The sequence below is a fragment of the Balaenoptera acutorostrata genome, chromosome 12, assembly GCF_949987535.1.
Source record: "Balaenoptera acutorostrata chromosome 12, mBalAcu1.1, whole genome shotgun sequence".
Classification (NCBI taxonomy): domain Eukaryota; kingdom Metazoa; phylum Chordata; class Mammalia; order Artiodactyla; family Balaenopteridae; genus Balaenoptera; species Balaenoptera acutorostrata.
The window spans coordinates 8,787,421-8,802,436 of NC_080075.1; the positions used below are offsets into that span (position 1 = coordinate 8,787,421).

The 15,016-nt window shown below is 49.2% G+C and overlaps 1 protein-coding gene across 10 annotated transcripts in view; it reads right to left on the minus strand.

Moving 5' to 3' along the window:
* Window positions 1–830: 830 nt before the first annotated feature.
* The window catches only part of INPP4A (inositol polyphosphate-4-phosphatase type I A), a 126,703-nt gene continuing 112,517 nt past the window's right edge, over window positions 831–15,016 (minus strand). For 5 of the 10 annotated variants that reach the window (XM_057558124.1, XM_057558123.1, XM_057558119.1 and 2 more), the window contains 3 exons: window positions 14,424–14,536; window positions 12,218–12,372; window positions 831–3,499 (listed from right to left, as the gene is read on the minus strand). In XM_057558124.1, the coding sequence (XP_057414107.1) occupies window positions 3,367–3,499; window positions 12,218–12,372; window positions 14,424–14,536 (401 nt within the window). In that variant the 3' untranslated portion in view covers window positions 831–3,366. Of the gene's footprint in view, window positions 3,500–6,232; window positions 8,407–12,217; window positions 12,373–14,423; window positions 14,537–15,016 lie in introns of those variants that run through there. The other 5 variants (XM_057558117.1, XM_057558121.1, XM_057558120.1 and 2 more) reach the window with 1 other exon arrangement.

The window sequence follows — 15,016 nt, forward strand, 5'->3', positions numbered from 1 at the left end:
ATTTTTCTCTGATACTCACTGTGGGGACATGGTCGATCTCCTGGAGAGCACAATGACCCTGGATTAAAATTTCCTCGGTTCCTGGGACAAGATGGCGAAGTAGAAGGACCTGGAGTTCACCTCCTCTCGTGAGCACACCAAAATCACAACTAACTGCTGAACAGCCATCGATAAAAAAAAGGTAAGAACCTACCAAAAAAGATATTCTGTAACCAAAGACATAGAGAAGGAACCACAGCGAGACAGTAAGAGGGGCACACTCACAGTACAGTCAAATCCCATACACCTGGGAGGGGGTGGGTGACCCCCAAACTGGAGAGTAATTATATTGCAGAGGTTCTCCCACAGGAGTGAGAGTTCTGAGCCCCATGTCAGGCTCCCCAGCCTGGGGGTCTGTCTTTGGGAAGAGGAGCTCCCAGAGCATTTGGCTTTGAAGGCTTAACTGCAGCATCTCCACAGGACTGGGGGAGACAGGAACGTCACTCTTACAGGGTGCACGCAAAATCTGATGTGCACTGGGACCAAGGGCAAAAGCAGCAACTTCATACTTAGCACACGAAGGGAGGCTCCGAGAGGGCAAGCAAGCTGCTCAAAGTCACCAGCCAGTGAAAGGTAGAACAGGATAGGGATCTGAGTCTGTCTGAAGCTGAATCCCACACCTCACTGCCCTCTACTTCCAACTAAGTGAAAACAGGATTATAAAACAGAAATGTCTCATGTTTACAAACAGCACTCAATGCAATGCCCATCAGTCCAGCCAGATGGTCCAGCCAGATGCCGGCCACAGAACCAGTCCTCCTAACGTATCAGAATGAATCAGGCAGACCAGGTTTAATGATCTTGTTAGTTGTTTATTGTCATTCTAAAGACTAGCACATTTACAGCATACATGGCTTTGAATGAGCTAAGAATATATAAAACGGTAACTATATGTTTATATATATTAATACTGTCCAAAACAAATAAATAAAAGTACCTTAATGCACTAAGCTTGGCAAATACAATTGTGTAAGGACAAAACTGTTATTATACAGTATTTGTACGTTTTTAAAGGAAGCCAAAGGCAACTGTGCTGCAGACGCTTTCACAGAATCCACGTCACATCTGAGCTTTCAGTACGTCTCAACGTTTCTAAATGGGTGCCTTATATAAGGAGCACTTGATGGAACCTCTATTTTACGGGAACCTGTAAAACTGCCTTCCTTCTCCAACTGAAAACTCAAAGCTCCCGTGTGACCTGGGTACCTGCAGCCACCACGATGGGCAATGTGGCCCCCACTCAATGAGCTTTGTAATCGCGCAGTGCCGCCGTGAGACTGACTACCGCACAGGAGCGGGGGAGTAACGCTCAGGTGGAATACTGAAACCTGAATATTTTCTACGTGATTAGCCAAGTCTTCGACTTTTATGGTGATCCAACATGAAGCCAAAATTAGGAAAATATTCACATAAAGGTGCCACATGCAAAACCGCTAACAGATGACAACATTTGCTATATTCCCTTTCGGTAAATGCAGGTAATGCTCTTCAGACCAAAAAAAAAAAAAAAAAAAAAAAAATCTGAAAGTTGTATGAGTAACGTTAAAAATACAAGGGAGTTTTTAAAACTGATGTTAAAATGAGTAAAGATGGAAATATACAGATGCTAGAAAATGACAAATGAAATGGTGGAGGTGAAAGACTAAGTCAGCCATACTGGAAGCTGTCTTTGCACATGGATCGATACAGCAGGAGAATCTGATACCACCTGCTGCCACCTGTGCAGTGGGCTTGCGGGACAAGTTTCTCCACCTCCGCCCTCCACAGTGAACCCAGCTGTGCGGGGGCTGGTGAGCGCCAAGGGTGCCTCACTGACTCACCGTCCACACCAGTTCACACTCACCAGTGGGCGTCAGGAGACAGCAGGCTCCAGGTGTGCACTGACTTCTGAGGGGGAAAGCATCTGAAAGGTCACCTGGTTCCACCCTTACCTGATGCCCACCCTCTGTCCCTGCCAAGGGGTGGTCTTGCCTGTGCTTCAGCTCCCCAGGCCCAAGCTTGTTACATGTTTCCAAGTGGCATTTCTAGAGGAGCCCAAAGAATAACATATAGAATTTTAGATAAAGGAACTTCCTAAGGGTTCACAAGTCATTAGGATCAGTATCATGGATATGTGCCACATACATTTCTTTTACAGCCTTTTAAATAACATGTAAACATAATAATGATAAAAACAGAATTGATAAAAACATATAAACTAAGAAAAAACTCTGCTATGTGCAGATGACTCATCATCATCTTATAATAGATGACCAGACATAATTTTCTATGAAATTCCTAAGTTTTATGGTCCATTAATCCCTTTCAAAATCTCATTTTAGGAGATACTTCAACTTTCTCAACAGCCATCTTACATAACAGAATGAGTAGTAACAATTATTGCAAACCTAAAAGACACTTTCATCAGACATTCAAACATGATTGTATTGTCTTCTAGAAGACAAAAAATTGGGAAACCCACCAGAGGACACCGATTTTGAAAATATTTAGGCTTCCACTATCTCTACGCAAAATCCCCCATTGTTGACTGAGAGGCATCAGACAATACCACGTGCAAGGTCCTGACCTGGGGAAGAAGGGGAGACATGCCCTGGGGCCGTGGACTACACACGGGGCATACGGCAACAGGAGACGGCTGGCCTCATGTCCTTGAGCAGACACCCTGTTCTTTAAGGGACAGGGGTGGCCCCTACTGTGTGGACGGCTTTGCAGGTATTGTCTTCTAATAAGTCTCATCTCAGGCTGATTTATCAGCCTTTACTTCAACTCCTGGTTCCACCTGTGCTGTTACAGGCAGGCTGATGCACCAGAAGCACTCACCCTGACCGCATGAGACAGAGCGAGCGTCTCTCCCCAAAACTTCCCTTAACATTTAACGTTTAGTGGTCTGCCCGGGATCCAATCATTTAAACTATTATTTACCGTTTTACATGGAGATTTTTAAAAAGTAGATTGTAAATCAATGCTCAATTTTGAGTTACTCAGTAGAAAAATAAGTTAGGTGAGCAGCTGCCTAAGTGGGCGTTTTAAAAAGTCTTTGCATTTCAGACGCACCTGGCTTGATTCATACAGGTAACTGTTGATATCTGTGTGGTTATGGCTGAAGGCGGTTTAAATGGGCAGCTGTTGACTCTCCACACTAGTGAGCCCAACATTACCTGCTATGGGTTCCAACGCAAAAAACATGCTCCATAGACTCTTCAGTGAAATAGTTTTAAAAACGTAAAAGTAAAAACCAATCCTTCAGGTCTTCTTGAAGAATTCATATATGACACTAGAGGGTACCCACATTTATTACATAACAGCTAATTAGAGAAAACCGTGTGTTCATGTTTCAACTTTTCCGTAAGTCCCTTCAGGAGGCCTGTAATGCTTGGGGAAAGCCTTCAGCTGCAGGGAATTAAACGCATATTTGCGACTTCCAACATTCTTCATTGTATTTTCTCTTCGACAACCCTCACTGGGGAAAAAACAAGCACAAGAAATGACAGCAGTAAAAAAGGAAAAAAGAAAAGACTTAAACTCAGATGAAATGAACTGATTATTTTCATAGCATTAAAAAAAAGGCTGATTAATTTAAATGGATGCCAGACTCATTTATGACAATACACATGTAAGATGGTGGGTTTCTGAACAAGGCAATTAAGAAGCACAGAGATGGACACAGGCTGTATGGGACTGCGAGGTTTGCATTTCCAAAAGCAGCACTGTATCGAAGTGGAGGACAACTTTTTTTTTTTTTTTTTTTTTTTTTTAAGGTAATGGTTTCATGTATTTCGTGTCTGGTTATCTGAGGGGTCTATCCTAACTAGTGGTTCAGAGGTTCTGTCACATGGCAATTTCAATGGAAAAAATGCTACTCTTACTGAAAGCCTTTAAAAAGCTGCATTTTTCTATATTAGCAACAGCTGTTAACTGTCTCAAATTCAAAATGCTGATTTTCCTTGCAGAATTCAACATGTAGCAAAACCATCTGGCTCAGAAGGCGGCTGTCACATGCTGTCTCAACCTGGGAGACAGCTGTCACGGGCACACAGCAATGCCGCGGGCTGTGCGATGGCTACACGGCTCTCAGCGCTGGGGCGTCATGAAGAAGTGACCCCACTGAGGTCACCTTCTCCAGGTGAGCTGCCCTCGTTGTGGTCACCTCTCTCAAGAGTGCCAGTGAGCCAGTGAGAGCCTACAGGGGACCCTTCCCTAGAGAACCTGCCACCAGCCTCTTCCGCTGCTGCACTGATCAAGGGTTGTCATGGCAACCCAGTGGGCAAAGCAAATGCTCAACAGGAGGATGAGCTGTCAGGCAGGCCTCACGTTCCCAAATGGGAGCCTCAGGGGAGCTCTCTGGGAAATGTTGTGATAGACATCAAATTCACAGGCAAAAGTGATTCTAAATAGGAATGACTTCCTATAGCACAGTATAAGTTTATAGTTTTATATTATTCTAAGACTAGCAGTTAAATAAACTATACTAAATTTAGTACAAAATCCCCTTTATGAGATGTAAAATTTGCAGTTACCAAGAAACAGTGATTTAAAAAAAATATTTCAAGTTGTATGAAGACTATTATGTCATGCATTTTAAAAAAATATCAGTGGCAATTGCTCAAGCCTTTTAAAGTGAAAATGACAATCTCATTATTAAGAACATGAAAAATATTTTTGCTAAGACAGTGATTTTATTCAGAAGATAAACTCGGGTATTTTAGAAAAGTATCCACCTGCTTGTTATTAAGTAATTCAGTAACTCAGATATGCTTTCTTGTCACGAGAGCCTCAAAGCCCTCAGCTACATGTGTGTCATCCGCACTGAGCGCCTAGGCCATATGAGCAGAGAGCCCTAGAGTAAGTAAAGACCATGTTGGTCTAACATCCAATAATCAGATAAAAATACTCTGTTTAAAGCAGAAGCTATATAGGTGCTTCTTTAATCTTTGGAAGCTCTTACATTATTGGACTATTTCAGCTATGGCTTCTCCATTTACAAAGAAATGTACACACTTTTCAAAAACTACCTATCAGTAGTAAATGTCAAACTGCTTTGAGGAACGAAGAAGAATTTGTGAACTGTGATACTACCTTTTATTTACATGTTAAAGAAGCTGATTACTGGTTTAGCTGGCTGAATATACTACACATGAAATTACAGTCAAGATTACACTTTATTTTTAAATCAAATTGTGCTTATTTTCCCTCAAATGTTTGAATTTGGATTGAGTTTACAAAATCTGACTAATGAGGCTGATCGCACGCTGACTCTATCACCCAGTGTTTAGACAAGCTCCAGCCTGGGGCTGGGGCCTGAGGTGTGGAGAGAGGCAAGGCCGTGCTGTGGTAACTGGCGTTTGCTGCTGCAGGGGCCAACCTCCATCCTAAGGCAGAATACTTTGATCCCTCACAATGGCTGCATTATTTTTAGGAGTCCATAATACACACTGAGGTGGCCTTGGATAGATTTTTAGAAAGAGGGATTTAATTATTTCAAAGCTACATGATTTTTTTTTATTATATCGATAAATTATTTCAAGGACATCTATTTTTTAAAACAAAAAATTAGAATTGAAACCCCAAGTGGCCACTAATTTTAGTGGCAGCTCTGTTTTTCCTTTCCGGAGGGGAGATTCCCCTTTGGAACTCATCTGGACACATGAGTGTCGTGGCGATCCTGAACACCCAGAGTCGCCTGCGCTGACACTGCCTCAGCGCTAGCGTTAGCTCAGAAGCAACCTGAACACCTTCACCAAGTACCAGTGACTCCCCTTTCTCGAATCATCTCCCCACCTTTGTTTTATCCTGCCTGTTTCTTACTAAAGCAGAAAAGATTTCAAATATATATTTAGCCTGACTTCATAAGGCCTCGGCGACATGAAAACTCAGCTCAAAGGCATGCTGAGCTTCCTTCCTCAGATATGCTAAAGCACCACCACCGCCCCCAGCCTCGTCTGACCTCGCGGTGCGCTGTCTCCATCTCACCTCGTGACTGCAGTTAGAATGTACTGCCTTCTGACCCACCCCTGAAGAGAAAAACCAAGAATCTTAGCTCCTCTCCTTCCATCCATTTCTCTCTTATCTTAGCAGCCAAGCCTACAGGAAGGCCTGGTGGGCACCATGACAGCCAGGGGCAGACAGCCGGGGACAGGCCACGGTGTCCGTGAGGCCCCTTGGGGGGCGGGGGGGTGCTTGTCTAGCTGGCCGTGGCACCCGGGAAGAGGAGGGGACGCTCTGTGTGGTCAGAAGGGCCTCCCTCATCTGCCCACGGTCTCTGCCAGCCCGGAGGCGGGCACAGCACGTGTCACCCCGGGGGCAGCAGGAGTGCTTTACCCAGAACAGGCTAGGAGCTATGGAACGTGAACCGTGGGCCCTGCCTGCCCTCTTTCCAATAAAGGAACGAGATGGTCTCAGAAAGTCGACTTGTACACCTTGATGTGGAGGAGGACAAGTGGTGGACACACCTCTCCACAAGAGCCACAGGCTGGCAGGACCTCACCTGTGACTAGTGTCGTGTTGCTACAACTTACCACCACCAGTCACTTGGCATTTGGAGAGAGACTCCCTCCTGACAGATGTCAGGAGCTGTGCCCCAGAGCAGTCACCTCACTTATCCTAGAAAAGACAGAGCGACCACACTGCACTCGTGAGGAGCAGACTCAGCTGCCCTACGCTCCCGCAGTGCTCGGGTCTAGGACACAGCGGTGAGGAGGATGCCCTTTCGTCTCAAGAGTTTAAAGTCTGCACCTGCCATCTGTCACCCACTGCTTCGGCGGTCGTAACTGCCTCTACCGTTCCTGGAACCCAGACTCAGATCTGAGGCCAAACCAGAGAAACCCCAGAGTAAGTTCTGGAAGTCTGGGGGAGGGAATGGAGAGGCCAGATTTTGTGGTGGACTGGGTTTGTGTGCGTGCCTGGGTGTAAAGTTTCTGGAAAAGCCAGCTTCTCTACATTCACTCCAGTGTTTCTAGAGTGGTGAAAAGAAATCCACTTCCATAAAATGCAATGTATGGGAAAGCCAGCTGGAGGCCAAAACAGAAGCACAACATAATCTGAGCTGGAAAACAGAGAAGCCGCCGCCCGTTTCTTATGCAGGATCTGTGGGGTTCCCTGTCATCTACTCTGCTGCCTTCAGAGGTGTCTAGCCACCCTTTTCCACACAGGAATGTTAAGGCTACAAATCCTCCCATTTTACAGACATTGCCATGTTCAAATTAAGAGTGATAAGAACAGAAACCAAAGTGACCTTTTCTCTCTCACACCTCCATCTGGCACAACTGCCCAAAAGTCAGGCCTTATTTTTTGGTAAATTTTGATTTTTTTTTCATAATTAACCATATTTGATTTGTAAGAGAGAAAAGGTATCTGGACTTGAATCTGGAATTAAAGATGCAGGGTTTTTTTTTTTGATGAAAAATGCTATTTCAAGAAAAATAAATGTATCTAACTTTAACAGCCTTTTGTTACTCTGTGCATTGGTTCCTGGATCAGTTTAATGACAAAGATTTAAAAGAGTAATTCTAAAGTCACATGCAATATGTTATTTTTATGTGCCTGATTTGATACAATGAGCTACCGTCTTCACAGCTTTGTGTCATCCCAACTTGGAAATAATAACGTAAGCAAGGAAATGTTATAATTCTGCAAACTGTTTGCTACTATAATTTCAGGGACTACGCTTTGAAATGAAAGCAGAAAGTACATGTCCTATTAAATAGGTTTATCTAGATGAGCCAGTTAGAAAGCATCTAAACTTTTCATTTCTCTTCAAAAGGAAAGGAAAGGTTAGCAGTACATTTAAAGAATAGTATCAAATATACAAATTCTTTCCTGACAGAATTCCTCTCTCTAGGAAACAGGGCACAAGAGATATACAGGTAATAAATAGTTTTACATCGGAAGGTAAGAGATTTGGTACAAGTAATTCCAGGCCAGCTAAACAAAGCAGTAACAGAGCTCTGTTAAGAACACGTTACAAGCACTGAAAACTCTACAGAATTTAAACGAACACGTCCTCTTGGTGAAATAATTTGGCAGGTGTTTACAATTCAGAACAACAAAATGTCAAACTGTAAGGCATGAAATATATCTTGGCGGACCATGCTCTGACACATTCCTTCTGTCCAGTTAGGTACACGGTGGCTGGACATGTTCTGGCACTTTTGTTTTTCTGGTGATTTGTTAATTTCTCATAATGATATTCATTTGCAACGCAATTTGGCCACCAGGTATGATATGCTCAGGAAGAGCCACGCAATCAGTAAACTGGGGCTCAGAGCTAGTAAAGGGATGGAGCAGAGGAGGCTGGGGTCTAGTCTTAAGTCTCGGATGGGCACCAGGCCGCTCAAGTTCTTCTGGGTGACTACCTCCCGTGTTCCAATGCTGTGAAAAGGAAGAAGGTTGGGAGAAAGGAAAAGAAAAAGGGAAAGAAAGTAAAGGAAAAGGAGAGATACATGCAATGGATTTTTTCAAAAGTATGGGAAAAAAAAGAGGAGAACCAAAAGATAAGATTTAAAAAAACATGGAATGAAGCCACAACACAAAGAAAAAGATGATATGCAGAAAAGGGTGTAAAAGGGATACCAAAACAAAACGAGCACAGTTACAAGAAAAAAAGGAGAGAAAGAGAAGGGAAAATAAGAAAAAAATACTGTAATCTACTGAAAACAAACACGTGTAGGCCGACTAAATGGTTTTCCATGTTCACTCCCTCGGCTGCCAAGCACACGCCATGCTGCCCTGCCATGCTCGCACATGCGGCCAGACGTGGACTCCGAATAGCAGGCGGAACATGAAGAACCATCGGGGGCGTCTGACCTTCTCACAGGTGCCTGAGCGGCAGGTGGTGCAACTTACTTCGCCAAAGCTGCCTCCTGATTAAACACTCAGGTGATAACCGTTTCCCTTCAGTATCAGCTGCAGGCAGAGCCCTCACCAGACTCGCCTCGGCTTTTAGGCTGCACGACGGCAGGGTGTGAGCTACCGTTCCGAGTCATCGTTCTGTGAGATGGGGTCTACCGAGAATGGAGTCCAACCCAGCTCACTGGAAACTGGTGGGGGGGGTCTGTCCCCCTTTGGTGCTACTGAAGAAATGTGCTGAGGTGAGGCCCCCGGAGGCCCCTGGACGCCCTGCATGTGCCAGTCTCATGGGGGACGCTTCTCATGCCACGAGCACTGACGGTCACAACCCCGGCCAGCGCAGTCTCGGGGGCCACAGGGGCTGCTTGGGAAGGCCCACTCTTGTGTTTCGGCCCCTGCACTGGGGACGGAGGGGCACCACCAGCAGGGAGCTGGAACGGGCTCCGACGGCAAGAGCCAAGCGTGCGCATCTCTTCCCAGCTCCCTGGTCCGTGGTGTCGCTTGGCAGCCTGAAACAGGCCCTGGTGGGAGTGTTTATGCCACAGAAATCGGCAAACAAGACAGATCAGGTTTTGTTTTTGTTTTTGGAGAGAGCTGGCTGTCAAGCACTTGCTAGCACAGCACTGACCAGTGCTCACCCTGGGCCTCCAGACACAAGACAGCCTGAGTGTCAGCCCTGCCCCTCCCCCAGCCCACCTGCCCCAGCCGCCCCACCCCGCTGCCTGCATGCTCTGCTCCTCCGTCGGGTAAGATGCAAGCCAGAAAGCAAGAGAACCCCCCGCAGGGCACGGCCAAATCTCCTGCTGCCTCCTTAGGGCTCCGGGCTGCCCCGCGGCTCCTGGCCACCCCGCAGCCGGAAACACCGGCTACCGACCAAGCCACCTGGGGCCTGCAGCCTATGAACAGACGTCTTCCCCACACGGGATAATCCAAAAACAGAGAGGTCAGGGGTAACAGTGTCACATGGAAACAAATGCATGAGGCCAGGTGGACAAGGGGGTGGCGAGCACGGCACCCGGGGCTGGTGCTCTGAGGATCCCGGGGGCGGCAGAGGCGAGATGGCATGGAGCTTTGCTTTGGTGTTTAATAACTTCTTCAACGATTATTAAGGTAACATATGTTCACTGCAGAGGTTTTAGAAAATTCAGAAAAACCTAAATAAACTTTAAAAAGACATCCATGATTGGAGGCGGATGTGGGTTTCAGAGAAGCAGAGGGAGGCCAAGGGAATGATGCCCGTCCCATGGGAGGAGGGTCCTTCCCTACTCAGGACCCCGGGGTCCCTGCCCGTAATGTAGGAAAGCAAGGCCGACTTCCCAGGCTCAGAAGCGCTCAGAGCAGTGGCAGGATGATTGCCCAGAGGGCGGGTGGGCAGGCCCTCGGGACACTGGGTGTGACTGGTATGGGAGCAACCTGTCAATTTGTATTAAAGGCCTTACAAGGGTGTACACTTTTTAACCTAAGAAATCAACAGGGCAGACGTGGGTAGGAGAAAGCACAAGGGTATTCACTGCGCCCTTATTTAAAGTGCTGACACACCGTATACAGCTTAAAGATTCAAGGACAGCAAATTGGATAAATTATGCTGTGCTAAACATGATAAGGCCCACATTCATTAACCTGAAAAAATACTCACAAGACAGTTAACTGAGAACAGTAGGCTAAAACAGTGGGCAGAGTTACACATCTAACCGCATCTGTTTGTGCATATGTTTTGTGTACTATTCAGGGACTGGGTAAGTTGACCAATGCGTGGGTTAAGCACATTCACACTCATACGTATGCATCTGTGAACACGCATCGGGATGTTAGCCGTGTTCCTTGTAGTAGCAGGAATACGGAGAATTGTCCTGTGGGGTGTGGGTAGCTGCGGGAATCACTGGAGTAGGGGCTTACGTGGATTTTCTGATTTTCCTACAAGGAATAGCCATCACCCACGTGACAGAAGCTGTGAGAGCGCCTCGTGTGTTGCCAGCCTCCCAGTTCACCTGTGCGCGTGTGGGTGGCCGCCCAGCCCCTTGGCGGGCTGCGGGCCAGCAGGTGGGGCCGCCCGTGTGTCTAAGGAGCCACCGGCTCCCTGGTCTCCCGAGACCTTCGTGCTCAGACGCAGTCAGAACCAACTACTGTTTTCATCGAATGTGTTCACAGAGCCAAGACTGGATAGAGGCCTGGACCGAGGGGTACCAACTGTACACCTGACGTGCGGCTACGGCATGGACCCCATCCTAATATCTGCCCCACAACTAGAGCTGTGTCCCTCCATTTTTCTCGTCTCTCTGCGGCCGGCGGCCTGCATCTCACCAGCGCGGTCCTCCCCTCCGCCTCGCAGCTGACCGCACCAGGGATGCCAAGACCCCGCCGCCTCCCTGAGGCCGAGGCAGGGAGAGTGTGAACTTTCTAAAAGTGCATCAACAGGCAGCCCTGAGGTCACGAGGTTTGGGTGAACTTGGAAAGACCAAACAGGACACAAAACGGTTCCAGTTCTACAAAATGCTACTGTCAAGAGGCAGGCGCTCAGGCATCACTTTCGTGTACGACTGTGAGAAGGTGAAACGGCAGAGACACACAGAAAGGATAAGAGAATTGAATGCTTTGAAGAATTTGGTGAGAGGACAAATGGTACAGAACATTCAGTAGAAGTGACTTGGAGACGAGACTAGAACAGCATTGGCGGCTACATGGAAGAAGACAGGAGGAGCAGGCTTCTTATCCTTTCTTTTGGTACGTGAGGGGAGGTGCTCCCCAGCCGTGCCGGAAACAAGGCATTGCCCGACAGCGGACAGAGTTTTAGTCCCAGGTTTCATTCTGCAAACACGCCTGCTGCCTCGGAATCAGAACATCATTAGGGCAAGGTGGCCACGGCACAGGGACAGGGAAGGGGCTGCTGCCAGGAAACACTCACTGGACACTGGGCTCATGAAAGCAAACCCAGCCCACTACTGGGAGAGGCGGAGCCAACCGGCGCAGCCTGCGGACGCTTGATCTCCCCTCGGCTTGAAAAGAGGCAACGTGGGATGGGAACAGCTGGGGCCTGCTGGGACGCCCGGGCCCTGAGTCGCACCCACAGCAAGGTGAGTGGCCGGGGGACATCGGGTGCCAAAGGACGGCCACACGGCCGCCTCCGAGCTCACCACCTCCGAGCTCGCCACCTCCCTCCCTGCTGCCTCGGCTCGCCCGCTTCAGTGCGGTCCCGCTCAGACACAGCGCCGGCTCTTTTCTCCCCCTGACTCAGAAGAGGACACTGGATGTGACGTGCCTGCAGTTTGACTTGGCAGACGTGGAGGAATTCTCCAAAGCCAAACTAGAGCGCGGCCGCCAGGCCCGGGGGACTCACCTGCGCATGCACTCCAGGGCCTGCGTGAAGACCTGCGGGGCCATGCCGTGCTCGTGCTGCAGGATCAGGCACTGCTCCAGCGTCACCGACATGGCCGTGCGGTCCTTGGCGCTCTTGCAGCTGGTGAACCGCACCCCATTGAGGCGGCGGCAGATCTGCCAACGGGAAGGCAGGCTTTGCTTAGAGGGAGACGGGACAGGTCGCTGCCCCGGGCCACCTCCCGGGGCCTCTCCCACAGGACGCTGCTGCCTCCTGGGGGGCCCCACTGTCTGCTCACCCACCTTCCCAGCTCTGCCCGGACCAGCCCTTTGCTGCCCACCCCCTGGGGTAGGTCAGAGAGCTCCCAGGATGCCCCGCCCCCGCCAAGTCTCTAGGCCTTTCTGGAAGTTACAGCACAGACCCACTGGTCTCTACACCCTTCCTCGTCGGCACGGGTGGGAACAGCTCGGCAGACCCACTTCCCTGTGGCCACCACCTGCCCACCAGGCTCCCCTCCAGCTCGACCCGGGGCCCTGGTACAGGACCCAGCACACCTCCCCTCCCAAGTGAGGGGCTCGCCTGGAGGGCAAGCCCCCTGCTGAGAAAAGGCCGCCTCAGGGCACCTCCTCTCCCCATGGAAGGACGCCTGGGAGCATTTGCTCTGCACCACTAGGAGCACTCCTAGGCACACAGTCCCCACATCGAGAAAGCCCTAGAACAAAAGACTTTTTTTTTTTTGGTATAAGTTTGTGGCAGCCTCGTTTGGCAACATGACCAGCTCTTGAGTGGATGTCAAACTATCTACAATTTTTATTTATCCCATTTTGTATACATATTAATACTTTTCAGTAAGACAGTATTCAGGAGTTTGATTCCAGAGTGCTGCCCCAGACCCCCCCGGGGATGTGAAATCATCCACGTGCACCACGTTACACACAGGTGATGTGCACCCTATCACACGCCTAGGTACCACCTGTACACCGTATCACCTTTCTGAAACATGGAGCCCTGTGAATTCTAAAACACCTGCCCACGAGAGCTTCAGACAAGGGCCTGTGGACCCCCAGGAGATGCTGCACTGTGAGAACAACATGGGTACCTCACGAAGAACCACGTGACCTAACGCCAGCGGGCTCCGTGACCTGCTGCTCTCAGAAAACCACCAGAGGCGCTGCAGGCTGCCCTACAGACGGCCCGTGCTGCTTCTCGGGCCAAGAGGCCTCAGCCGAGACCACGCAGCCACTGCCAGGGATGCCACTCTACAGAGGGCACAGTGTGGTCCTAAGCACTGTGTCTGGAGAAGGACAAGACAGAAAGGACCCAAACAAGTTCAGCCAAGACCATCAGGAGGAAGATGGGCATCTTGTGAGAATACACAAAAAATTTTTAAAAAGATTCTAAGCAGCCCCTGAGCTAGGTGAAGAGTGAATTAATAAAATCATAACTGATGAAGTGAACGTGGACGTGCTCGCTGAATTCCACAGGCTGGAGAGTTCATGACCCAGACACGTGGCATAAACCAGAACTACAAATAGGGTCAAAGAAAGTTACATTCATAGGTGGTGGATCCAGAGTTCCAAGAGGTTCTGGAAGGTGCAGCAGGGTGGCCACAGGTGCGTCCCTGCACAAGAGGGCAGTCTGCAGCACCAGGCTCCAGTCTTTGCGGGGGGACTCTCAGCCACTTTGGGGTGCTGGCGGGTCTCCCCATGTGTGAATTAGGCCCGACTAATAATATTCCAACTCTGTGTGTGAGTCCCAGTGTGGACAGGTCCCCTCATCAGGGGTGAGTGAATGATGAGCTGTGAAACTGCTCTGATACCCGGGCTCAGAGCAGGAACTCCACAAACAAATTGGTGAGAAAGTATCTGAGGTCTTATAAGGACTTCATTTCAGGGGAAATGAGGAGATCTGAGCAGCAGTGTACTAGAAATATTGTTTAAAGAGATGGCAAAGGTCCCAGAGATCTCCCTTTGAACCTATTGAAAGATGCAGCAGGCCGTGAGCTCTAGCTGGTTATCGACCGTGTGGGCTTGGGAAGGGGACAACTGTCATCAGCCTGGTTATTCCACGTCCGAGGGGGTAGCTTCTGTGTCAAGCTTATCAGAATCCAGGCAGCCCTAAAGTAAGCAACTCACGGGCAACTCTCATTGTGTCCTTACGGAGAAATCTGTTCTCTTCACTCCTGGCTGAGGTTTTAATTTGTTGCTATTAACATTTTTTCCCTCACCTCAGCAGCTTGCCAGAGAATGTCAACGTTCTTGTTCTTCCTGGCGTGCACGTTCTGACCCAGGAACCGCAGCAGCTCGGGCAGGCACGTCTGGCTCCGAGATCGAGGTAGGCCTGGAAGAGAGACGGGGTCGTGGAGCTGGGGCCGCCCGCGGGGACTTAGCCCACAGCAGCCAGCGCCGCCGGACACGGCCGAAGGATGAGTCCCGGCCGGAGCCGGAGGTTCAGTGTGATTGAAGCAAGAAGGGAGGCCTGTGCTCAGGGACTGGGCCTGGTGGCCAGCACGGGGAGCACTCCGTTACTTTCACTGCCACTTCAGTGCCGCCTGCAAAGGGCAACCGCCTGGCCTCCTTTCAGCTCTTTCGAGGGGCTGGAGGGGGAGCTCGAATCATCGAGAACGGGAGGGAGTGAGGGAGATCCATCAGGTCTTCAGAACCGCCGCCAGGGCTGAAGGACGCTTAGGGCTGGGGGTGGCGACACTGAGGGGGGCCGCCACCCTTGGGGGAGGTGGGAAGGGCAGCCTCCTCCACCGCGACAGTGTCCAGGCCACTCCAGGACCTCTCCAGCTGGAAGATCAGTCAGACCACCTCACCT